At 46.9% G+C, this 25647-nt stretch overlaps 1 protein-coding gene across 4 annotated transcripts in view; it reads right to left on the bottom strand.

The window, feature by feature from the left end:
- LOC138449874 (lens fiber membrane intrinsic protein-like) overlaps positions 1 to 25647 on the bottom strand; it is a 203529-nt gene that overhangs the window by 99508 nt on the left and 78374 nt on the right. For all 4 annotated transcript variants that reach the window (XM_069604801.1, XM_069604798.1, XM_069604800.1 and 1 more), the window contains one exon: positions 8089 to 8316. In XM_069604801.1, the coding sequence (XP_069460902.1) occupies positions 8089 to 8314 (226 nt within the window). In that variant the 5' untranslated portion in view covers positions 8315 to 8316. The remainder of the gene's footprint in view (positions 1 to 8088; positions 8317 to 25647) is intronic.

Genomic DNA, 25647 nt, shown 5'->3' with positions numbered 1-25647 from the left:
TGGACCCCCTTTCATAAAACACCTTGCCAAAAACATAGTATACACATGAGCCCTGCTGTGCCAGTCTCCTGTCATATCTACGGCATCTTCTCTTCAGTAGCACAAAGCAGGTTCAAAGGTCACAAATGCCTCTTCTACAGCTACTGGAGCACAAGCTCTCCTGCAAGCAGTGGCTGCATTAACTTCAGCACCTCTGATTCAAAACACAATAATAATTATGATAAACCATTGTCTTGTGGCAGGGTAATCTTGAAATATAAGCAATGCCTAGGTTTTCGTATGGTGGCTGATAGTTCACATAATTATTAATGTCACATCAAATTAGAATCATGCCAGTGTCAACTCTGTGGGCTCAGAACAGCTATTAGAGGCTATGTGGTTTCCAGGCAGCCTGACTAGACTGAGTCAAAACTGAGGATGCCTGCCTCTGTTGACTCTGGGAGGATTGGTAACTCCTCCCTTCAAGGCCTGGAATCTTCCATTAGGGGATCACCTGAGAGCCTGGATTCAAAGAAGCAATTTCATATCAAATACCTGTCACAAGGGGATGGCACACCAGAGAGTCTGTGCACCTGTAGGCTGAAAGAGGGCCAGGGTTTGGGCAGTCAGAACACAAGGGGGCCTTTCCACTGAGAAAGTCACTCTGTGTATGACATCAGGAGGCAAGGGTCAGTTGTCTCAAGAACAGGGATTGGACCCCTTAGCTTGCTTTCATCCAATCCCCTGTGATCTTTTACCTTTAAAAGAGGGGATGGGGGGTGCCTTCTCCTCCTTTTATTCACTTTTGGACTTTAAAGGACAGCAGGAATAATTATTCATCTGGACCGCTTTGGGAATACTGTGCTTTCCAAAGCTCTCAGCCAGAAGTGAAGACAGGCATTTCAAGGAAGAGGAACACTCTGATGATGATGATGATGATAGGTTATTTATGACGCGCTTAACACCCAGAGGTTTCTAAGCGCGGACCCGGGGATCAAACCTATGGTGCTGTATGTCTCTTGTTTCCAAGGCGAGCACGTTGCGCCTGAGCTATCCTCTGCTCCCTACCCATCCCCAGCGGACATTGATGTTGACTTTGCTGTGAACCAAGGTCTGCCACTCTGCTAGTAAACCTCCCTAGGCTGGGAGAGCAGAGACTGAAAAGGACTCACCTTGTCCTGGAGTCCCCTGCAGCAGGCCGTGCAGCATCCAGAGAAGATATGTCTCCAGTTTTCATTGCTCTAACCACTTCAAACAGAATTCGTACAGTGTGCAATGCTTTCAAACCACTGGGACCTGCAGTGCTGCCTGTAGCACTCTGCTTTATACTTTGAACTACTACTTGCATCCTTCAAAGCAGTTCAACGCTGCATCACTCTAGCAGAGCTGATCACCTGTCCTACTGGAACACTAGCAGACCCTGCAGACAAATTTGAACTGCTGTGTTTTTTAAATAAGCATTGAACCACCAGGTCTTTGCATCAAACCTGGGCTCGAACCGCTGGACCATTCATCCGAACCAGCGGTACTCATTCCAAACCACGCTATCATCAAACCATTCCCGGTGATTCATCGACCTGCATCACTCAGCACCGACTTCGAACCACACCAGGCAGCGCTTTCAGCCCATCTTAACACTGACTTGTGATCAAAGTGACTTGCTGCCTTTGAACCCCGTTTGACCCACATGCATTGCATCTCAAAGCCTGGTTCAACCCCATAAAACTGCTTATCAACTGGAATCAGGTACTATTGACCGCCCGTGTCCCCTTGGTCCATTTTTGGGGCCATTGTGACTGGTTAAAGCCTGTGTTGCTTCTTTTTCCTGAAGAACCTATCCTTTCAGTGACATTAGAGCAGCTGTTGCTTTTCTCTTCCCAGCTAAAGTATCCAAAATGCTTATGAATTCCTGTTCTGCATTGCCTGCCTTCTTCTACAGGGTTGGGGATGAAGAAAAGATGACTGCCCTGTAGGGTTATAGGGGTGAGTAGTGACTAAACCACTTACTCAGCCCTCACTCTTCTACAAACCAACAGTGTTCCCAAGTATGAAGATAAAACAGAACCAGTTACGAGATATTCCTACTTCGCCTTTTGTGTGAATGTGACTCTCTAGCACCCCAAACAGTAAAGTATAGCAGCCCAACATAAAGGGAATGGCCAATCAAGGTTCCATAAAAACAGATATGGTTTAATTAAGCACATTGTCTGTGAGAAAACCAAATAGAAAACTATACAAAATCCAGCCCTGTGGAAATAACAGAGAATATGCTAGAAAAGGGATAATGCAGAACTCTGGGCAATCAGAGGTGAACGTCCATTCAATAACCACAGTGTTGTTTTAAAAAAGATATGTCTTTCAAGAAAAAAGGTGCACAAGTGACCTATCCAGTCTCTAGGGCCCAGGACCAGGGGGGTAGTTATGGGTCAGTAGTACCTACTTGGTGGTTCGACTATGGAGAACCAGGATTCCAGGTGCTGTTCTAGACGGTCTGAGTGCAGCGGACATGTTATAATAGACTGAGAGCTGTGTCACTCAGGGGTCAAAGTTGAGCTCATTCAGTTCGAAAGGATGCTTGAGAGCAGATTGTGAGAACCACCAGGATCAGTTCAGTGGTGAAGATGCTAGTGACTGGATGCACAGTTCGAGTCAGGGTGTTCAATGCAGTGTTATATGGTTGAGGTTTGATGGGCCACCAGAGTTGGTTTGACTCGCAATGAAGATTACCAGCGTAGATGCTGGTGGGTCGAATAGCTGTTCGAAGGCGGAATATGCAACACATAGTGTTGGGTTTGAGACGGGGCAACAACCCACTCAGCTAGCACAGTAGGGCCGCTAACTGGTTTGAATGTGCAATTCAGCGTTTTTCAAAGCAGGTGAGTGTCAAAGGCAGCTACAGAGGGTGCTGATGGTTTGATGCAGTCAAACAGGTTCGAATTACAGTTGGCAGTATTTCAACAACAGGAAATGTAGGAATCCTGGATGTCTTGGCTGTAAGGTGCTAAGAATCCCACTAAGGGGTCTCACGGACAAGGGTAGTCCTTGTTATATGGCTCTCAATGTAAGGGAGGCTGGTTCATGCTTCCAGGAGTACTTCACCAAGATGAGGTCCTGGGAAGCAGTGTGACGGGAAGAGATGCAGGACTTCCTCCAGAAGCAGGTCCTCCCAATGTGCCCTGGCGATGGGTAGGAAACAGAGCTCGCCTCTATCTTGGACACTCAGTCTTCACTTCAGTGGTAAGGAGCTTTGGAAGTCAACTCTCCCTACAGAGGTCCAACGACATTCTTCCTGAAGTGTTTGTTTCAAAGTGAATCTGAGAAGGGGTGGGAGACCACTTCCTTTGAAGTCAAAAACCTACAGGTGATTGGGCAAAACCAACCCTGCATTAAGGGTCCAATCCCTGTCCTTGGAAAAAGTGGACTTTGCCTTCTGGCATCACACCCAAAGTGCTTGGTGTTAGAGAAAGTGGAGAGGGCAGGAATGGAGGTAAAGAGAAAAATCAATAGCATCAACTGTCCTTTTTGGTATACAGCACCCTGGTGTGAGGCTAGTCTTTTGAGGTGTTCCCTTTGATTCCTGTTCCCAGGATAACTTCCTGCAGAGTGACTGTCTTACTCGGGAGGGTGTTACCTGCCCTGCCAAATGATCAAAGAGAGGCAACCACCCAGGGATGCATTCTTGCTGGGAACAGCAGAGACAGCCTTGGCTGGGGGGAATACACATATCCTTCCGCAGCTGAGCTCGTCTCATAGGGCTGACACATGTGTGATACCAACTTGATGTGGCTGTAATAATTATCAGAAATACCATCCACCATAACCCTAACTCACATATGGTTTACATTAAAGATGAATATGCGACCAGGACAGTAGACTCATAATTATGGGGTTTTGGAACAGAGGTGCATATCTTAAATTCAGCCTTTAGGCTGCAGTGACTGAGCTGCCACTGCAGCTGTCAAGAGGGCACCAGTGCCCTTAATGTGCTCTGTGCTAAGGGAGACCAGGAGCTGCAGATCAGTATTCAGTCGGGCAGAGGTGTATACATTGCTTTTAGCATGGTGTTTGTGGAAAGGGGGTTCTCATCAGCAGACCACCCTTTTTGAGAGAGAGCATCATTTAATATTTAAATTTCAATTTAAAAAGCTAGGCATCCTACACTCTTACCAGTTGGCTATCCTTTATACTGGGTTTGAATAGTTGTAGGATTCATTAGTTTAATGAAAGCATATACATTTGAATAGAACCTTCTTCTTACCGTAGAACCTGCCCTCAGCCCACGTTACCACAAAATATGAAGGAGGTATATTTCTTGGTTTATGCCTGTTTTACATTCATGATTTGAATCATTGTTGGTTTGTAGAAGTGGGAGAGCTGAGGAGGCAGTTTGGCCACTGCCCATCCTTGTGTATACACACACACACATTTTGAATGTAACTTATTTCTTACCGGTACCTTAGCATGGAAATGGCCCAAAATGTCACCCTCACAATTGTGACGGCCGAAATGCCCGACTTTTTTATTTTTTTAAACACCACCTTTACACCACATATATATGTGGGGGGAATGGGATATTATCGAAATATGGGGGGGCCTGCGGGGAGTCTCCCCCCGCATATGCATGTGGTGTAAAGGGGGTTTAAGTAAAAGACACATTTTTAAAGTCGCCATTTTCGGCCGTCGCAATTATATGTGGTTGCAGTGATCACATAGATCCCCTTAGCACTGCTCTAACATATGCTAAAACTGGAGGTCCTGCCCCAAAGGTCATGAGTGATCAAATGTGCAGCTCCGGTGACAGTTCTTCTGTACATGCTGAGGCTCAAACAAAGGTACCCTCATGGCTTGCTAAGTACCGTGTAGGGCCTACAGGGACTGATGCCCCTCAAAGGCCCAAAAGCGTTCTAGAGGATAGCCGTTGCAAGGAGTAAACTTCACTGAGTCACAGTGAGAGCCACTATCTTCAATGGAATGTAAATATTACTGTTACTCCATTGAATGGTACTTCCACACCCATACAGGTTGCAACAATATCTCAGGAGACCTACGCATATGCCTACCGAACCTTAAGGGAGAAAGCCGTTTAAGTCACAGAGGTACATGTTTACACTTCCGTTTCACAACAGCAATCTGCATGCAGAGTAACCGCTCATTTTGATAATTCTACAGCCAACCGAAGTTAGTGCTGCAGTTCGAATACCCTTTTTCCCCCCTAACATCCGCAATTCATTCACAAATCGTGTTGCTGAAAACGATGTGGAAACCAAGCTCGAAAACATGTTTCGGTAAATCTTGGCGATTATAATATATGTTATTTTGCTTTCCTGTACATTATAAATGGTGGACTGCAAGTACCAGGATGCAAAATACGAGTGAAAAAGAGAGAGATGGGCGAGTAATTCAATTTTTCCCACGGCAAATTGAGATGTCCATAAACTGTTCTATAGGCCTTACATTGTCCAAGGTAAATGCATTCTAGAAAAGCTTTTATGAAAATCTCAACTGATTGTAGTTAATGTTTGACAAAGGCATGCCTCTTTTCGTCATGCTTAATGTGCACAACATTTACACATCAATCCGCGTATGAATGCTAGCATGCCCACACCTGGACAGATTTCTAAACACCAGCCTGCGCCGCACCTAGAAAAGTCTGTGAATGTTGGCATGCCCACATGCGAAGGCCAACAAGTGCCACACTTAGACGAAACTGTGAATGTTAGCATGCTAAAAGTCTTGTAACCCACTAACGATTATAGGCTCAAATTCTGCATACCTATCTCACTCAAAAAACTCACACAACCATCTCTCGCACAACAAGCCGCACGCACTTCACAACACTGCAACAACACATAAACTGGAGCAACAGCACACGCGGACTAACACCGATCCAATACCCGCACCAAAGCTCAGCACCCGGTGAACACCGAGTTGAAGCTGCCCTAACTGAGCTAGGGCATTTTTGTCATGCTAAGTAAATCAGAATATCATTTTGGTGTTCGCAGTTTTGCTCTTCATTTATCATTGCAGAGCTGTAAATGATCTAATGGAAAACAGGCAGATGGCCTGCATCTCCTATTCCCATGCGACATTGAGAAAACTTAAGTGTCCGAAGTCTGCTGTAGGTTGCTTGAATTTTTAGTAAACGATGCTCGCGTTGTTTCATTATATGAAACTGACATCCATCATATTGTTTTTCATAGATGTAAATAAAATATGCAGTTTTGGAATTTTGGACAAGAGTATTTTATTTTGCTTTCAATCAAGCAAGCAACTTTATAAATGTCTTAAAGTATACAGCTGACCTTTACTTTTACAAATAAACCAAATAACTGGCGAGACCTGTGGTTTTAAAACATATATGGGCCATCACTGCTCGAACATGAGCACTTTCAATGAAGAGTTGCAATTTTGCAAATGAAAGGTCACCGAAGATGAACTTGCCAATGACACATTTTCCATGTATTGCTCCCTATCGCGCAGCTCTTATCTGAGACAAGAGCAGACTTAAAATGTCATCAGGTGCCTGGGCGGAAGCCCAGTCATGGCCGCTCTGCTGACACACACCTTACAACCCCACAAGCCGCTATTGCTACACCCCTGGCTTCTGAGTGCTCCAACTCAGACTGCCATCCCACCAATGAGAACAAATCCAGACTTACTGACTGACAAACAGAGAACCAGACACAGCTCTAACAAGCATTGGCAAAGTCAATAGTTTTGGCGTCTGCAGTTGTTTATTGCATTTTACATTTAGCATGGAGAGAAGGAATGAGGAATAACAGCACAGGGACGAGGAAATGACAGCATGTGGGTTGAATGAAGGACACCACCAGGGGGTGAGGGAAGAACTGTCAGGGGAGAAATTAGAAATAAATGGCAACACGAGGAAGAATGAATATATGAAAGGAAGGCCAGCAACGGTACACAGGGGCATTGTACAGCATTTGAAGGAAGGAGTGACAGCGCAAATGGGTGGTGGGCAGAGTGACAGTGTAAAGGTGGGTGGAGTCACAGTGCTTGAGGGGGAAGGAGTGACAGCGCTATAGGGGGAAGAGGTGACAGCGCAAGCGGAATAGAGCGACAGCGCAAGGGAATAGTGAGACAGTGCAAGGGGAAAAGGAGCAACAACACAAGGGGGAAGGAGAGACAGCGCAAAGGGAAAGGAGTGACAGCGCAAGTGGAATAGAGCGACAGCGCAAGGGATGGAGAGACAGTGCAAGGGGGAAAGGAGCGATAACGCAAGGGGGAAGGAGAAGCAGCGCAAGAGGGAAGGAGCTACAGAGTAAGGCGGAAGGGGCGACAGCACAAGGGAGGATAGCTCAGGAGGGGAGGACCTGCGAAACAGGGTGAGGAGGGACAGTGCAAAAGCGCAAGGGGGAAAGGACAGCCAAAGGGGGAAAGGAGCAACATCGCAAGTGGGGAATAACACCTATTTGTTGTATGTATAAATTCAGCCTTTGGTCGTTGTTGTGCTATATTTTAGTTTGGATAACAATGTGATTTATTACACGGACACCTGCATGTTGTTAGTGGTACTGCACCTCTCCAAAAAATAATCGCTTGTATGGTAACAGTATCTAGAAAGAGAAATCTACATGCAGCCCAGCTGGGCCAGGAAAGTAGTCCAAATAGAGCACAACTCCCTCTGGCTGCAAAAAGAAAGATAACTACGTGGCCCCAGCTTTGAAAGTGACACAGCCACATGACTTGGTACAGTACTGCTGCTTGGAAGAAAATTAAACAAGCCACTATTTGATTACATCAGCGTAATAGAACAAGAAATAATATTTAGTGCATCAACCGATCATGCCACAGCATTATCAGTGGTCATGCCAACCACAAAGCCAGCTTTCTGGCACCCCTTTGCCCTCTCCTCTGTGGCAATGGTGTTGGCAATATTTTGGTATCTGTGCCCCCAAAAATACACTTAAACCCAAATTACAGTATGTCCAGACCAAATCCAGGCAGGTGGCAAATCTAGTCACAAAGAGCAAGAATCATAGTGAAAACCAATGGAGTCAAGTCAATAATGTGGAAGTGTACATGTATTATCTGAACGTGAAGTCATTCAAACAAATTCACCAATTGGCAGGACAACCAATTTCTTACCTGTTCCAGAAGCTATATTAAAATATGCATTCAGCTTGCAGCTGTGCCAGAGGCCGCAATGTCCTGACATTGTGCTGTCATGACTCACAATCCAGAAGTCATTGGATGTTGCTATCAGCAAGAGGATAACGCTGATCCAGGCAGACAGCATGCCGATGAGCTTAAGTTCCACAACTGTCTGTTTCACAGAGGACTGCGGGATGGGGTAGGCAAAACTGGACCACATGTCTAGGAAGTGAAAACAATTATACAAATGTAAGGCAACCAGACAACTTGTTAGGATAATGGTAAACTGTTATTGATTTAGTGCTTGATGCCATGTACCTGTAGCTTCTTGGGCTGTAAATATGTAAGAGCAACACACTTGGGGACAGCTCCAATATTTTGCTCTGTACTATCAACAATTTATATTGTACTACCCTCTCCATCTTTGCTCTCGTTCCATTAGGTATTCTTAGTTTATTTAATGCTAGATCGGTACCAGTGAACTTTGTGCTCGTAAGGGAGCTGTCCCTGCATTACTGGGTTTAGCACTCCACTGTAATAGGTCAATGGCTTGTGTCCCATGGTGCTCTTTTGAGTGAGTACTGTGGTCATCATTGTAAAGACTGGAGTGGGTATCTGTACTTCTGCCTTCTATATGGCAGAGCAGAGGCACAGAGCACCCCAGCCAAGGTTCTCTATTGTGGTAGCAATGGACGAACAACCAAGGCTTAAGCTCTCAGAAGGTGATACAGGCTGGTTCTTAAGTACAGTGTAGTCCCCAAACTCCCACAATGGAATGTCCACACACTATGTTATGTGCTAACACAGTTCTATATATTTAAAAATAAGGTTCACAATATATACACAATTAATAACACAGTTTGTATTCTGGCAATTCTAATATGGCAAATATATACAATGTCTACGTGGTACCACGCTTAGCTATTGATTCCTTTAAAATGCATCAACTGTTGACAGTTATAATGGCATACAAATCATGCAGCAATGTGTAACAGCATAGATCATAGCAGGTTCGGTTAAACAATGACAGAATGCTTCTTTTGCTACTAAGACATAATTCTGAGTGAGGATCCTCCCCAACTGGGCAACCTGTAATAGAAGTATTAGCAAGCCCAGTCCATAAATGTCTAATCAATCTTGTTTCCTCATCATAAAGTTCAACCACCCCAATGTACATGAGATAGAAGAGTTTAAAGCAGGAGCCATAGGGCATCAAGATTCCTCGAAGAAAAGTGAACATTTCCGTCAAGACTGCAGCTTCAACCTTCGCGGTCCTCTTCGACGATCCATCGTGGAAGTCCTGTGAAGATGAGGCGTGCGGTTCACCTTGGTGGAAAGAGTTTGGTGCCGCAAAGAAGACTCAGTGATGGATGTAGGCCCAGCAGTGGGCGTCAGGTGTCGGGAGATGCTTCAGCGGTCCTCTGGCCTGTCAGTGCTGCAGCCGCAGCATGTACCTTGGGATAGATTTGTCGATCAGGACTCGACCATGGGCTGGACTTCGGATTTTCACTTTGTCAGTGTCCTCGGGACGTCTTTGTCGGCTTCTGGTGGTGGGAAACCCACTGGCGTACTTTCCTCGGTAGCTAACAACCTTGTCTTTTTCCATGGCGGGACAAAGCGGTCGATAGTGATGGCAAGGGAGCTTTTCGTTCAAATGTTCTTAGGCAAAGGTGGAGCGTTGCGGCTCCGGTCGTCAAGCAGCACAGCATCAAGCTGTCCCCACTTCGGGCAAAACAACTTGACTGGCTTCCAGTGGTTATGGAAATCCTCCGAACCCTGGTCAATGGCAATGGACTTCAATGGCCTCGATGTACTGGTGTTTCACATCAAGATTCTCGGTGGACCCCTTCTCCGGTCAACAGCCTTTCGGGACTGGCTTCCAGGGTACCTCGATGAAGATCAGCGTTTGCACGATGTTCCCTCATAGCTCAGGGAGAGGCCTTCTAGCGAGGTCCTCTCTCGGATCAGTCCTCGACAGACTCGACAGCTTTTAGATTTTGTCAAAGGAAAGCAGCCTCAATTCTTCTTCTTCCAGCTGGGCTTCAAGGATAAGCAGCTTCAAGTTTCAACTTCAGCTTCTGAACAAATTAGGAAGTGAGAGGTCCCCAGATATACACATCCGTCCCTCATTCCCTCTGGCTGAGCCAGGCTCAGTCAGCCAATCACACAGAAGGGCATTTATGCAGGCAGGCAGCCAATCAGGCTCACAGGCATTCAGGCTATTCACTTCCACCCAGACACCCATAACAAGGAATGTGGATTGGGGCAAGCACCCAGCCTTTCAGCACACCACATTGCATTCATGTCAGTTTCAGGCAGGATTCTCATTCATTGTGTCACACACACAGAAGCCAGGCACCCATAACATAGAATGCATATTGGTCACACACTCTATTCACACAGGTCCCATCCCAAGGTTGTACCCACAATATACAGTCACTGGGAAGGCTTCAGCCAGTCTGACGTGGACTTCCCCACAATACCATATATGGTTCTTCCACCCAATAGCCAGTCTGGGGAACGGACAGAGCCCGGGCTTCCCAGGACTCTGGGAAAACAAGGCAGCAGGCAATAGAAACCAAGAGGCCACAGGGGCGATCTTGCCTTCTATCAGGAATCCACTAATTCTGTTGGTACGGCCTGGGTATTCCGAAATGGAGGATACTCAGAGCACCTCTCAAAGTCAGCAAGGAGCTGCCACCAGCCCATACCCTGCTCTGTTGGCAACACACAGGTGCCCAGAAACATACACTAGGGGTACAGGGTTGTACCTCCACCCATGGGTGCCATAAAGGTATCCCAAGGGTCTCTGTTCACCACAACCAAAAAGAGGATGAGCTGCACTGCCAGGAGTCCCAACTGGACTCCTGTGCAGTAAACATCACAGAACACACATGATTTGTTCTTGGGAGGATAGCTCTGCGGCAACATGCTCACCTTGGAAGCAAAATGCCACGAAGCAACACACGTTCGATCCCCGGGTCTGTGCTTAGAAACCTCTGGGTATTATGCATGTTATAAATAACCTATCATAAGAGAGTACAGGACAAGGATATGGAGGCCCTGCCCTCCAATGCATTTCCAGCATCACAATCATCTGACCATCAGAATGGGTGAACAAGTAAAACTCTTGAGTGCAGTCAGGATTTGCCAACACCGGGGCGGTAGAAATAACCTCTTTTAGTTAGGTAAAGCTTTTGAACATATCCTCTGTCCATGTTATCTTAGTGCCTGTCTTGTACGCTCCTTTAAAGCCTTGCAACAAGGGCCTGGTGCATGCAGCTTAATCTAGGATCCACGCTCTGCAGTAATTGCACAGCCCAAGGAACTTCTGCATTTCTTTGACAGTTTTTGGCTTGGGAGCATTGCGCACTGATGCAGAGTGTTCTGGTGTTATTTCCTTCCCACGGACAGACAGATATCAATTGGCCCAAGTAAAGAACGTCCTGGAGGCAGTACTGAAACTTAACCTTATCCACTTTGTACACCTTATGTGCTAACAGCTGTAACAGCGTGACAGAGTCTGTTTGCCACTATTGTTCATTATCACTGCATATTAACAAGTCATCCACATATTGAATGATAGTGCTGGGTACCTGTATGTTTACCAAATCTGCATGTAGTGTTCTATTAAAGATACTAGGGTATTCAGAATACCCCTGTGGTAATCTTGTGTGCTCGTACCGCTTTCCACTGTGCATAAACACGGTGCAATATAGAGAGTATGCGTGTAGGGGTATGGAAAAAAGGCATTCTTTAGGTCTACAACAGTGAAATGTGTTGCTTGTTTTGGAGTAAGCACAGAATGGCTGCAGGTTTAGGAACTAGCAGAAATTCCACCCGTACAATGTAATTGAAGGGGCTGAGATCTATCATTCTCCATCTTGACCCCTTCACCTTTTTTATCAGGTATATAGCTGTGTTGCATGGAGAGCTGGAGGGCACAATAATCCCTTGATTTAGGAGGGTGGAAATTGTGTCTTTTATCCCCTCTTCTGCTTCTTTGGACAGGGGATATTGTCTCACCCGTGGCAAAACTGCACCATGTTTAAGTGTGATTTGAACGGGTGCCACACCATGTAAAAGGCCTACTTGTGGGCACTGCTTGTCCATAACCTCTCAGGAACCTGTGCCAGGTCATTTTCAGTGAATGGGGTGCTTTTACAAGGGCCATCACGGGACACGGTACTCTACGGTATTGCACCATTATCTCACAGGGTATGCAAATAGCCAACACTATTTCTCCATCATCAACCCTGTCCTCAAACAATTCTGCATCTGTTACTTCTTTTAAGGGTACTGTTGGCTCAATGCACAATATGGTGAGCCACCCACACCCGTCTGAATCAGTCCCAATTACCACAATCCTCTGCTCTGATACCACCAATCCTTCCGAATCCAGTGCTGTCCCTGCCACAAGCTCCGGGGACACAACAGGTCTAAAAATAAAATCAGATGGTATCCGCTAACACACATTTCCGACCTGGGGCGCTGCATTAAGTAAGACTGTAATCTGATACACAAACATATCAGTGTGAACAGGAATGCCGCGAACCACCACCTCTCCTCCTATGGCATATGTTATCATCTTGCTGTCCCAGCACACATTCCCGGGGTAGCACATACTATTCATCGATCTGTAAAGGAGATGGTCATATTAAGTTTGCTCAAGATGTCATGCCCTAACAAATTTACTGAGGAGGTTTCTAATTATAATAAAGGTGCACACACCACATTGACTCCTATTTTGATGGGTATTTCTTCTGTGAAAGGAACCGTTGCCACAGCCCCAGAGAAGTCTTGCACGTCGAGAGTTTCACCTGATAACAGGAAGTTTCCTTTACTAATGCATGATTTATTGGCACCCATGTCAACCATGAAGATGAATTGTTTATTTCCTATCTCAGCGCCCACCAAGCATTCCTCGTCTGGGAGGGTAGTCATGGACAGGAATGGGCATGCAAGAGTTTTCTGTGGGCTTTCCTAATCAGGATATATATTTGTACCTGGGAACGTGAAAGGGTTGCCTCCCTTGACACTTGCTCCTCGGTAATGCGTCACTGTCCCATTAGGAACAGCATTGCTACCGGGTATTTGGGCACGGTATGATTGGCCTGGTGGCGCTGCTTGTGTTGAGATGCTGGGCGGGGCAGGCAACTGTGCCAGAAGGGGCTATGGGGGCAACTGTGTATAAACTTGCTGCATCCCATATGGTATTGGCATGGGCATCGGGGGCACTGGGAAGTGTTGCTGCTGTGGTGTTGGGACCGTGGAAGCATACAAATTGTTTCCTGCCCCAATCCTGCTCCTGCACTCCTTCACAAAATGAAAAATGTTTCTGCATCCCCAATATTGAACTGGCCCTGCTCTCCCTCTCGGCCCCATTCCTCCAAATCCACCTTTGCCCCCACATTCTGCCTTGGAACCCTCCTCTTCCTCGCTGCTGACCGCGTTGGTACCACTCAAGGTACTGTGACTGAGTCCACCGTTCCATTGCCTTCTGTCGGGCCAGAATGCTGCTATTCTTGCTTCCGCTTAGGCCACTCACAACTCTGCTGTGTCCATTTGAGTCACTGCCATAACCGACCCTTCAACTGCTATTTGTGCTAACTTATGTACTGGTTTTGCTTCCTCCGCTGCAACCTCTTTGACTTTTTCTTCTCTCTTTCTTTGATCCGCTTGCAGTGATGTATAATTATAGTCTGTATTTCGGCCCACCCTTTCGCCACTATACACACTATCTTATTGAGAGCTTGTTGTCACACTGGGATTTACACAAATACACAAAGTAGAGAAAAAGACCAGCATCAATCAGCTCCTTTTTATGGGGCAAGTGAGGAGTGCCCTCATTGAAGGTCTTTAAAAATGGGTAACACTTCCTGGGAGTATAGGAAGAGTAAGTATGTGTCACATAAGTATGCTACTCACCAGTGAGTACCCACCACGAAAGGGTCAGAAACACAGCCTCTTTCTTGACATACCCTATATTCCTGTGTGTGCGTTTATTTAATATCAGAGATCACTGGCATGCCTCACTTAGCTGTATGAGTAACTGCTCTATCCCCCTTTGGCCTGGGGGATCAGGGTCATGTTCCAGGGACATGATTTCCATGCCCTTTCCACTACACAGACATCTGCCCAAGTCCCTATCAAGGTCAATTCCTTACAGTCCTGGGTAATTCTCTCACTGGGTGAAGCAGATCGCTTCTATACCCACTCACATACTGTCCTTATTTTCCTCTACCAAAAACAAGAAGTTCCTTTCTTTTTCAAGATATATCACATGCTTTCTTGCCTGTGAAGATCATAGTGAACACAGGACCCTTAGAGCCACACCGATAAACCAGGGATTTCTGGTCCGTACGCTGCACCAGCTCAAATCGGGATATCCCCTCCCAGACCAAAATGGCTGCTCTCTTTAGTAGCCGCCACGCAATACAAGGAAAATGTATATGTAGTGGTCTTTCTCTGGAGGTGCAAGTACTATGCATGGGGAATGTAGTGAGGTGCATTGGAATGTGGTGAGTTCATGGCAGAATGTTGTGTGTGGGTGACGGCTGGGGATTCTATGGGCCTCATTATAAGTATTGCGGAATGGGTTAACGGGCGCCGCTAATGGTGGCGGCGCCGTTAACACCATTCCGCAATATTACGAGGTTCCCTCGCGGGACCCGATGTGGACGTCTGGTTTTACCAGACATCCATAGCGGGTCCCGCGAGGGGACCAGGGAGCTAACAACAGGCCGGTCGTAATCGGCCCGTTGTTAGCTCCCGCACCCAGGTTCCTTGAAGGAGGAACTACCGGGCCCTCCATACTCAGAATGGCCCGGTAATTCCCATTCAGGGAACCCGGACCCGATTTTGGAGGCATGGCTGCCTCCAAAGTCGTAATGAGGCCCTATGTGTGGCATTTAAATCCTGGAGCTGGAAGGAGTGAATGTGCAAGTGTCTTATGTTCAGGAACCTACCTATGTGACTTACCTGATGTGTACCAGTGGACTAATAAACTTACCTTAAAGAGCTTGGGCCTCAGTGACGTCAAACCCAACGAACGTACAACATTTTGGTGACGAGGTGGTCTTCAAGAATGAGCTGGAGCAGGCGCTAGGGACTGGAGCTATGGTGAAGGGAGCAGCAACGGGACAGTCACTGCCCTCCAGGGGTTTTCATCCACACTGAAGGTGCCAGCAGGAGTTTGTTTCTGAGCAAGGAGAACCCCAGGGTTCCAGGGGGATTGCATGCAAAGTGGAGCAAGCGCCAGCAGCGAGGCTGGGTTGGCAGGTGAAGTGCACAGACACTGGAGCCTGCCGGCTGGGTAGGATCAGACTCCAGCATGTCAACAGACACCTGGCAGTAGATGCGATTGAGAGTGCCGGGCAGCGCAGGAGCAGAGGTGAGAGGAAAATAGTTGGAGGCTGGCAGATGACCATTCAGCACTTTTCCCAAGTAGCTTGAAAGCCAGGCGGTGCAGGAATCAAGAGGATTTGCATGTTGGGCTTTTTCATCGGCAAGGGGAGAGTTGGACGAGTTGTCATCCCTGCAGGGACGCAGAAGTTAACTCCGGCGGGAGGCAGTGTACAGCAATCAGAGGATCCGGCATCCCTGCCTTAGTGGGCTCACTACAAAGGAGCTCAACCTCCCAATAAATCCGGAAAGACCTAGGCACTTCACCTTGTGCCTGGGCCAGGGCCTGTTTCCTCAGACCCTCCAGAGAGTGGCACTTTCTCTGACCCTTACAGAAGTCGCTCCTAGAGGGCCTCCCTTCATCCAGCAGGCATTGAAGGTCGTGGTGATCTTCTGGGTTGAGCCCCTCTCCCACAGGAGGGTCTTCTGGCTCTTCTCCCTCAGGAGTTGAGTCTGGGTTTACCACTGGAACGAGCCCGACTGGAGGATGAAGCCCAGTGGGTGCTGCTGAAGCAGCAGGAAGAGAAGAAGCCCCCCTTCACAGAGGTGGCCTTCTTTCTCTTCCTTCTTGCCTTGGGTCTCCCCTTTGGCTTGGGTACCTGACTCAAAGTCAGACCTGGTACTACCTGTGACCTAGTGACTGCAGCAGCAGTCAAAGTGTTCTGTGGGATTGTAGCCAGTACTTCTGCATACTGGTCACAGGCCCTAAGGGACACTAGCGAAATCTCTGCAGGCGCACCGAATGTGATTCCTGCAGAGGAGGGGAGGACAGTGACCTCCACCTCAGGCATAAAGTAAGGGTATTGATATTGATATTTTATTTCTATCGCGCTCATACAGCCTGGACTCCAAGTGCCTTACCTTTACACTTGGGGTCACCCTTCTTGTGGTCAGAACCCCACAGTCCCAGCAAGTGCCAGGAATGTGGGGTACGGAACGGAAGCCACTGGGAGCCTGCTTTGCAGCACAAGGATTACTACTCTTACTCCCACCTACATAGGATTTATCCCCTCAGACTTCTGAGAGGCCCCCTTTTCTTTGTCCTTGTCCTTCCCACTGGGTTCCTTAGGGGACACCGGTGGGAGACCCACTTGTCAGCCAGCCTGGGCAGCTTAAAGGGATCTAAAATGTTCTAGTCAGCAACATACTGACACAGCTCTGGTGAACAGGCTTCTGAAAAATGTTCAAAAAAGAAAAGGTGGGACAATTCAACAAACGTTTTCATCTTGTAACCATCAATCCACCCCATTATGTTCCTATGTGCAGCACTCACCCAGTCAATCCAAGACATAGGGCCTCATTACGACCCTGGCGCTAATGGGTTAACGGCGCTGTAAAAGGCTGCGGCGCCGTTAACCCATTAGCGCCTAATTACGAGGTCCCTTTGCGGGACCCGACCTTAACGGCTGGTTTTACCAGCTGTTAAAGTAGGGACCCGCAAAGGGACCTTGGTGGTAAGTATGGTGCCGCACTTACCGCCTTCCCCATTCCCATTGAGACCTATGGGGCAAAAATGGGAATGGGGAAAGGCCATGGAGGAAGGGGGTATTACCGCCCACCAACCTTGTAATGGGGTGGTAATTCCCCCTTTCTCCATGGCGGAGTTGGTAAATTACCGGCATGGACCATGGTGCTAACAGCACCATGGTTTTCCGCCAGGGTCGTAATGAGGCCCATATTCTCTCTTTTCTTATATTCCCTGAACCTTCTAAGGTATTGGGTTGGTGTCTTGCCAAACTCGGCAATCAAAGCAGATTTCATGCACTCATACTGAACCCTTTCTTCCACATTCAGTTTCAGAATACAGTCATATCCAATCTGAGGCACTCTACTTAACAAACTCTTAGTCCAATCTGTTTTATCAACATCATGGATTCCACAAGCCATTTCAAATGCTTCAATCCACTGGAGGATATCAGAACCCTCCACATACACACCAACCAAATCTTTCATAAACTTCGTGGCAGGCGACCTGACACTCTCAACTGGTTTTGCTGAAGTCTCCAGCCTAGCTTTCTCTAGCTGGATTCTCTGACATTCAGTGTGCTTGTTTTTAAGTTCAGGATCCCTGTCTTTAAGTTCAAGATCCCTATTTTTGAGTATCACTTGCTGTGCCAACTCCTCCTTCTTAAGTTCAGCTTCTGTTTCCAACTTTTTATATTCAAAGGCCAATTTCATTCTCAATAATTCAAGTTCCAAGGGATTCCCTGAAGAAGCACTGCTAGGGCTCAGAATAGAGGCAGCAGGAGTGGTGGCACTCCAAGAAACGGATTTAGTAACAACCCCAGAGGCAGGTTCCTCAATGGTTGCACCGCCCCCCCCTTCATTAAGAGTTTCACAATCAATCTGGTAGTCCACCAGGGCAGCTATCAGCTCAGCCCTAGACGTATCTTCAAAGTCTAAGCCCCTGGCTTCACAAGCACTCTAGAGAGCCTCTAAGCCCATCCTAGTCAATTTACAATTTGCAATAGATTCCATTGCTTGTAATGTAGTTATCTAGTACACAACTAAACCTCAGTTTAACAAAGTGTGGATATTTTGTAAGTGGCAAGGTTACACACTGATTCTTAAAACCATTAGCATCCCAACACTGCCACCAGTGTAAAGACTAGAGGGGGGGTATCTGTACTCCTGCCCACTATGTGGCAGAGTAGAAGCACAGAGCACCCCAGCCAAGATTCTCTATTTGGTAAACATGGATGAGCAATCAAGGCTTAAGCTCTCAGGGGGTGATGCAGGCTGGTTCTTAAGTACAGTGTAGTCCCCAAACCCCCACAAAGGAATGTCCACACACTATGTTAGCGATAACACAGTTCTTTATATAAATAAGGTTGAAGTTATATACACACACAATAACACACTTTGTGCTCAGGCAATGCTATAATGATAAATGTACAATTTCCATGTGATACCACAATTACTCTTTTTTTGTGTAAATTTGGTTTTATTAGTTTTTACAGATACAAGTCATGCAAAGAAAAGATACATTTAAGTATACAATTAACTATCTCATAATGGGAAAGCGAACCCCTAAAATTTGGCGTATTTAGTGTCTGTCCTGCAAACACCTTCTTCATACATAGGGTTTGTGCACAAACATGACCTTGCCCCCCTTTTCCACCCCCCTCCCCCATGATCGGAACCTGTATTGCAGGTCGAGCAGCGTTCATCGTGTGGTGAGCAGCGTCAGTGTTAAATGTCAAAATTGCGTTGGTTATAAGAGTGTCAGTTGGAGAGTTCAACTCATACGTTGCCAAGGTCAATTCTTGTGCCTCCATCATCGTGGTAGGGGCATTGTTATGAGATAAGCCGGTGGGCAGGTATATACTTTTATATTCCATCCATAAGATTTCAGTCTGAGGTAGTTTTCCATGTAACAACGCTGACTCCATTAAAATGCACCAACTGCTGACAGTTTCAAATGACATACAAATCAATAGCAAAAGGTATCAACCATAGATTTAAGAGGAAAACAAGTTGGTCAAACAATTGGCAGAATACTTGGCCCCTATCACTAGATGGATCCTTCTTGAGTGAACTTCCTTTAAGGCAGGAGCCACGGATCGTCGAGATACCTCGAAGAAAAGGTGAACAATATTGTCGAGACGGCAGCTTCGGCCTTCGCGGTGCTCGTCGGCGATCGATCGTGGACGTCCTGTGAAGCTGAGGCATGCAGTCCACCTCGGCGACCATAGTTTGTTGCTGCAAAGAGTCCATGAGGAACGTAGGCCCAGCAAGGGCATCGGGTCGTCAGTGATTGGGACTCGACCACGGCTAGCTTTCATATCTTTGTCGGCGTCTTTGAGGACTTCGGGTGGAGGGAAACCCACCAGCGGCTTCTCCTCGTTTAGTCGGCGACCTTGACTTTCTCCGGCGGGACAAAAGCAGTCGACAGTGATAAGCAAGAGAATCCTTGATTCAATTGTCTTAGGCAATGGAGTGCTGCGGCTCCGGTCGGCGATGATGGTCGTCAACGGTGATGAACTTCAATGTCTTGGCGCTTCACTTCAGATTCTGCGTCGGTCCCCGTCTCCAGACGGCAGCCTTTTGATGACTGACATCCAGGGAGCCTTGGTGAAGGATAGCTGGTGCACGATGTTCCCTCGAAGCTCGGCAAGAGGTCTCCTAGCCAGGTCCTCTCTTGGATTAGTCCTCGAAGGCACGACAGCTTTCAGATTGCGTCAAAGGAAAGCAGCAGCAATTCTTCTTCTTCCGGCTCGGCTTCGAGAGTAAGCATCAAGTTTCGACTTCAGCTTCTGAACGATTTCCATCAGTGAGTGGTCCCCAGATATACTGTTCGGTCTTTCATTCACTCTGCTGAGTCACACTCAGGCAACCAATCATTCAGAAGAGCATCCAGGCAGGCAGGCAGGCAGCCAATCAGGCTCATAGTGCATTCTGGCCATTCTTCTTCATCCAGACACTCACAACAAGGAATATGGATTGGGACAAGCACCCAGCAATTCAGCACTCCACACTGCATTCATACCAGTTTCGGGCAGGGCTGTCTCATTCATTGTGTCACATACTAGAAACCACACACCCATAACACAAAGTGTATATTGGTCACACACTCCATTCACCCCAGTCCCACCCCACGGGCATACCCACAACATACAGTCATTGCGAAGGCTCCAGCCAGTCTGACCTAGACTTCCCCACAATACCATATATGGAACTACCACTCAACAGCCAGTCATGGGAAAGGACAGAGTCAGGGCTTCCCAGGACTTTGGGAGAACAAGGTAACAGGCAATAGAAAGCAAGAGGCCACGGGGGCCATCGTGTCTCCTATCAGGAATCACTGATTCCAATGGCAGGGCATGGGTTCCCAGAGCACCTGTCAAATTCAGCATGGAGCTGCCACCTGCCATACGCTGCTCTGTGGGCCACACACAGGCAGCCAAAAACATACACTAGGGGTACAGGGTTGTACCCCCACCCAGGGGTGCCATAAGGGTATCACAAGGATCTATTCTCCAGGACCAAAAAGAGGAAGAGCTGCACTGCCACGAGTCCTGAATGGACTCCTGTGCAGAAAATAACACAGAACACACATGATAAAAGGACTACAGGACAAGGACATGGTGGCCCTGTCCCTCCAATGTATTAAGAAGTCACACTACCAGCTGCACTTCCTCAGAGGTATTCTTCCTTTCCTCTCCTTCCCCCAGGAGCTCACCGTCTCCAGAACCCTGGTTCTCTCTAGGCTGGACTATTGTAACAGCCTCTATCTAAATCTGCCTGCCTCTACTCTGCGCCCTCTGCAACTTATCCAGAACAGGACTGCGAGACTTGTCCTTGGCCTCCAGCCCAGGAATCATATCACTTCAGGACTGAAATCTGTGCACTGGCTGTGCAGTGGCTGCGAGGATTATGTTCAAAACCCTCTGCATTGTCCAGAAGGCCTTCCGGGGCCTGGGGCCGCAATACCTTCAACTCTCTCTTCCCAAATATCTTCCTTCTCGAGCTCTTCGCTCACCCGCCTCCAACTCCCTCAGTATCAGTCGCTTCTCCAAGCAACGAGTTGGTGGTAGATCTCTCTCTTCGGCAGGGGCCTCCCTCTGAAAACAGCCGTCCTGCCTCCCTGAAACTTGAGGAGACTTGAGGAGAACCATCTCCGGTTCCGGAAGCACCTCAAAACCTTCCTCTTTGCCTCTGCTTTCTCTCCCCCTCTCCCCTGCTGAATTCCTGGCTGAAACTGCACTGGTTACCTGGCCACCCTTTCTGATATCAGGCCCCTGCCAATTGCACACCTGCACTGCCTCCCTGGCAACCCCCGCACCTGGGAACTGTTTTCTGTATCACTACAGTCCCCCTACCAGCACTTATGTTCTGCTCTTACCTTGCACTTGCCACCATCGGGCCATTTCTATTTATCTTATTTATTCTACTATCCCATGTACCACACTTTCCCCTCTCCCTTCCCCCACACACTTTTCCCTTTCTCCCTTACCATGCACTTGCACGATCTGATTGACACCTGGCCTAGTAAGATCGCTGTCTGTCTTCCCTCTGTTCCCCCTCCCTTGCCTTGTTGAGCCTTCAACACTTGTGTATAGGCACGTTATAAATGCCACATCATATCATTGCATCACAATAGACGCCTCTACTTTGTGGGGGTGGTCCTCTCCACCTCTTGTGCACTGGAGTGGGTGCCTGTGTCCTGTGCTGAGTTTGTTTGCTTTGGCGTAGTGGTAGCTGAAGGGTGCACTGCACATCAGTGCACCTTAGTGGTTCGTGGTAAGATGCTTGTGGGTCTTGGTTTGAGATTTTGTGGCATGGTGGAGTGTTGTTGTGTCAGGGCTGGTTCCCTTGTTAGAGTGTCTGTTGTAGGCCAGACTTTGAGGGTATTGTGTGTTTCGTTGGCTTCACTGTAGGTCGTTGAGGGGGCGAGGTAGGTGGGAGCATGGCTCTGTGTTCTTCGGAATGGAGTGAGTGGGAATTGGATTGGAGTTTGGATTTGGAGATTGGATGTAGCTAGAGTGTTGTTGGTTTTATGCTTTGGTCGCATTACCTTGTGGTTTCCCTTGTGCTCCTTCCATATGCTGTAGCTTGGTTTCTGTTGAGGAGGGAGATATGTTATGCCTTGTGTTTCCCTGCCTTGAACCTGCATGAATGCTTGCTTGATAGAATGCCTGGTGGAATTTATACCTGGGGAAGGTTATGGTGTGAGTGCCCCTGTAAGTTCCATGAATGTCAGTTGGAGTGAAGCAGCTTGTAAGAGTGAAGGGTGGTGGGTGTCTCTCATATACCTTCCTACTTACTTACCCTTGGACCTGCCTGTTGTATATACTTTGTCACCTGGAACTTAGTAAAGGAGATCACATTCCCACCTGGCTGTTCGGACTTTCATTTTACACCATAGCACTCTTTTCCCAAACAGCATCGGCATCATTTTACTTTGCTTTACCTTGAACCACAACACTGCAGTTGCAACAGTCAGTTGTATGCTTTCCCCATGCCTATGGCTGATTCTGTGGAAACAATTCACCAGGAGGAGAATGCTACCGGTCTCCCCTTAGTAGTGTCCTAACTTCTCGGGCAGAGACACCACCTAGAGAAAGCACCTCATGCCTTCCTCCCTACTAGTGACCCAGCCCTAACCTTCCTGTATATGAGCGGAGCCAGAGTAATTGAGCAGATGCAGTATGTTCTCCATTAAATAATTAATCACACTATCCCTTGAGTGATCACACATCCTCTCATATCTGTCTGTCAGCAACAATTAATTGTTTCAATGCCGCAGAATTCTAGGCCCAGCAACCTTCTGACCATTTTATTCTGGAAACCATTGGGTCGAAACACCCTCCCTCCACCTTGTAGCAACAATCTTGCAGGCTCTCAGAGGGGATTTCCAAGCTTCTGGCACAACTCTAGGCCCGCCAATGTCTGCCATGGAGGGGAACCTTTCACATGTTGCTGATTAAGCTCTGCCCTTTTAACTGTTTTCTGGAGGAAAGGAAATGTTTTAACTAGGCATTTTAAGATATGGGATGTATATACCTCAAATGTTCAAAGGGGCGGGACAGATACAAGTTTGAAAATGGTTCCTGTGATCACTGGCATAGCAGGGTCCCTGGAAACCTCTGGGGAAAGAGCATGGGGGCCTTGACGTTGGCCAGTGGCAGTGAACCAAAAAATAGAAGTGTGGGAATGTGGACTGCATGCAAAGCCAGCCCTACGCCTATTGGTTGCTACGTAACCATCTGGATCCTAACTTGTTCCTGAGTGCAGTATTCCCCTGCCAGAACAAGAGAAGTTTCCCTTAGTAGCAGTGTGTGAACTCGAAGGTAAGCAAAACAAAAAAAAAGAAGGGATTTTATATGTGCGTGTTTGAATGCTCTACAATGTATAAGTATGTGCAAGATGTTGAATGTTTGTGTGCCTTGTGGCGGATCAGAAGGACACTGATTCTTGATAGACATTTCGAGGATGTTTTTGAAGAACAAAAATATAAAGCCTAACTCTCCCTGTCTCTATGGGGTTCCCTACCTATCAAAACTAATTAAGGTGCTTGTCAGTCGTCTGTGAATATTCAAAAGGAAAAGTGTCCACAGTCCAGACTAACCTCCACTGACCCTATCACTTATTCTAAGAACAGGAGAATGACTCTCTTCTCCTGGATTTTTCTTCTGGCAAGTTTCCATCTTTTATACTCCTCTTAATATGATATTTTCAAATAGTCTCTGTGACCTCTTTAACCCGTTCCTTTCATTCATTTAAGGCTATGTGAAAGAGTCTCTTGTTTCTTCTCGGGTGTGCTTTTCCTGAATCTTGATCAACAACCAATATCATATAGGATGGCTTTTCCCCTTTGCCATGGTACAGATCTACACTTTTTTCTCTTTAGTTCATATTCTCTTTTACTCCGTTTCTTGGCCTTTTAAAAAATACCTTACTTTGCCTTTTCTTCAGGCTTTGTACTCTCATTCTTAATGTCTCTTACAATTTTGATTATATCCGTTATTCTCATATTAAGCACTTCGCTTTTCTTAATTTCTCGAAGGGATATTCTGCTTTGCCTCTCCCTTCAGGTGTTATTCTCTCACTCTTAATATTTGTTGCCATTCATTTTGCGTACTGGTTTCTTTGATCCTCCTTATTCCATTCTCTTACTTTCTCATATACGTGAATGGGGCGAATATGAGCAGTTCTTTGATCTATATGACTGGGACGAGTATGAATAGCACCATAACAGATCCCCTTGTCCAAGTACCTGAACTTGACTGGGATAACATTGCCGGAGCCTTTGCAGGTTCAGGGTTGTCTGCTTTTCTCCATCTCTCATTCTCAATTTGGTCCTCTGTATCCCCTCTCCTGGTGGAATGAGAGCTTCTCTGGTAAGTGGCTGATAGGCAGACAGGGCCATGTAGTGGTCTTGGCATTGTTCGAGGAACTGCTGTTCCACCACAGGATCTCTGTGGTCACAATACAACCATGACCGTCTTCCTGGTCATTCCTGAAGGACGCACCGTGCCCCATGCCCTGTTGTCAGCTTCACAGCAGGTTTCAAACTCACAAGTTTTCTCGTCACCCGAGTCTCCGCCCCTCTGAGGAGTTAGGAAGCTGTCTGGCTTCCTATGTTGGCGTACACATCTCTCTGAGTACGCTGACTGTGCCGTCTCCTTTCTCATCAGCTTCTTCATCCCATTTAAATGTGAATTTGTATTTAAAGAGACAATAACAAATGTCAATTTCTTCTTCATCCCAGTTATTATATTATTGTTAGGAAGAATCCTGTGCAGTGCCCTTAGGGACCACTACACACAATTAAGACTACATGTGGCAACACAAGTTTTACCTTTGGTACAAGCCTGTACTACTATGTCAGAGTGGTAGCAGTGGCGGAGCAGCCAGGCTTATCTCAAGAGTATATGAGCAGTAGCAGAGATTACACAAAGGGACACAATTACTGTGACTCAAGCAAACACTGACTCAAGGTTTCAGGTAGAAAAATATAAGTACATTTATTTTTAAACCATCGTTATAAACACAACACTTCTATTAAACTTAAACAAAAACCACGTTAAATATACTACAACTAACCAATTCACTTTGTACAGTATGTCTCAAGGTAAGTACCCTGTGTTTGAATGAACCGGTGTTAGGTATAAAACATGTTACCGCGAACACAATTGCGATCACTTTTTGACAGTTCGGTCTACTAAATAAACGCGTATCCGTGACATGAAATGCTACCGGGGCAAAAACACACTTACCACCTGAGATACCAAGAGGGAGTTGGAGGAAAAAATCATAGGCAATATGTTGGTTAGGCAGACAGAATCGAGAAACACTCAGAGACAGGAGTTCAAAAGTCAAAGGGCCAGAGCCAGGATCGAAAGACACCGGGGCCTGTTGCCGAAGATCACACAGTCAGACAGTTCACGATTCAACGTAGCCAAAAGTACTTCGATATTGTCAATGTTCGGAAGCAAAAGTTATAAGAAGGAGGGACGACAAGGGCAAGCCTTGGCAATGAAGAAAAAGGGATTCACCCAGTTTCTTCAGCAGAACACAGTACCTTGTTCCAATGGTGTAGCTGGTGCCCTGACAGTTGTTCCTGTTGGTTTCCCGCAGACCCACGATTCCTGGAGCTTCGTTGTGAAGGAGGACATCTGAGGGGGTCTGCACCACACAGGGATG

This window comes from Ambystoma mexicanum, chromosome 1p (assembly GCF_040938575.1).
Source record: "Ambystoma mexicanum isolate Mex_15411 chromosome 1p, UKY_AmexF1_1, whole genome shotgun sequence".
Taxonomy (NCBI): Eukaryota; Metazoa; Chordata; class Amphibia; order Caudata; family Ambystomatidae; genus Ambystoma; species Ambystoma mexicanum.
This window is presented reverse-complemented; position numbering and strand designations above follow the sequence as displayed.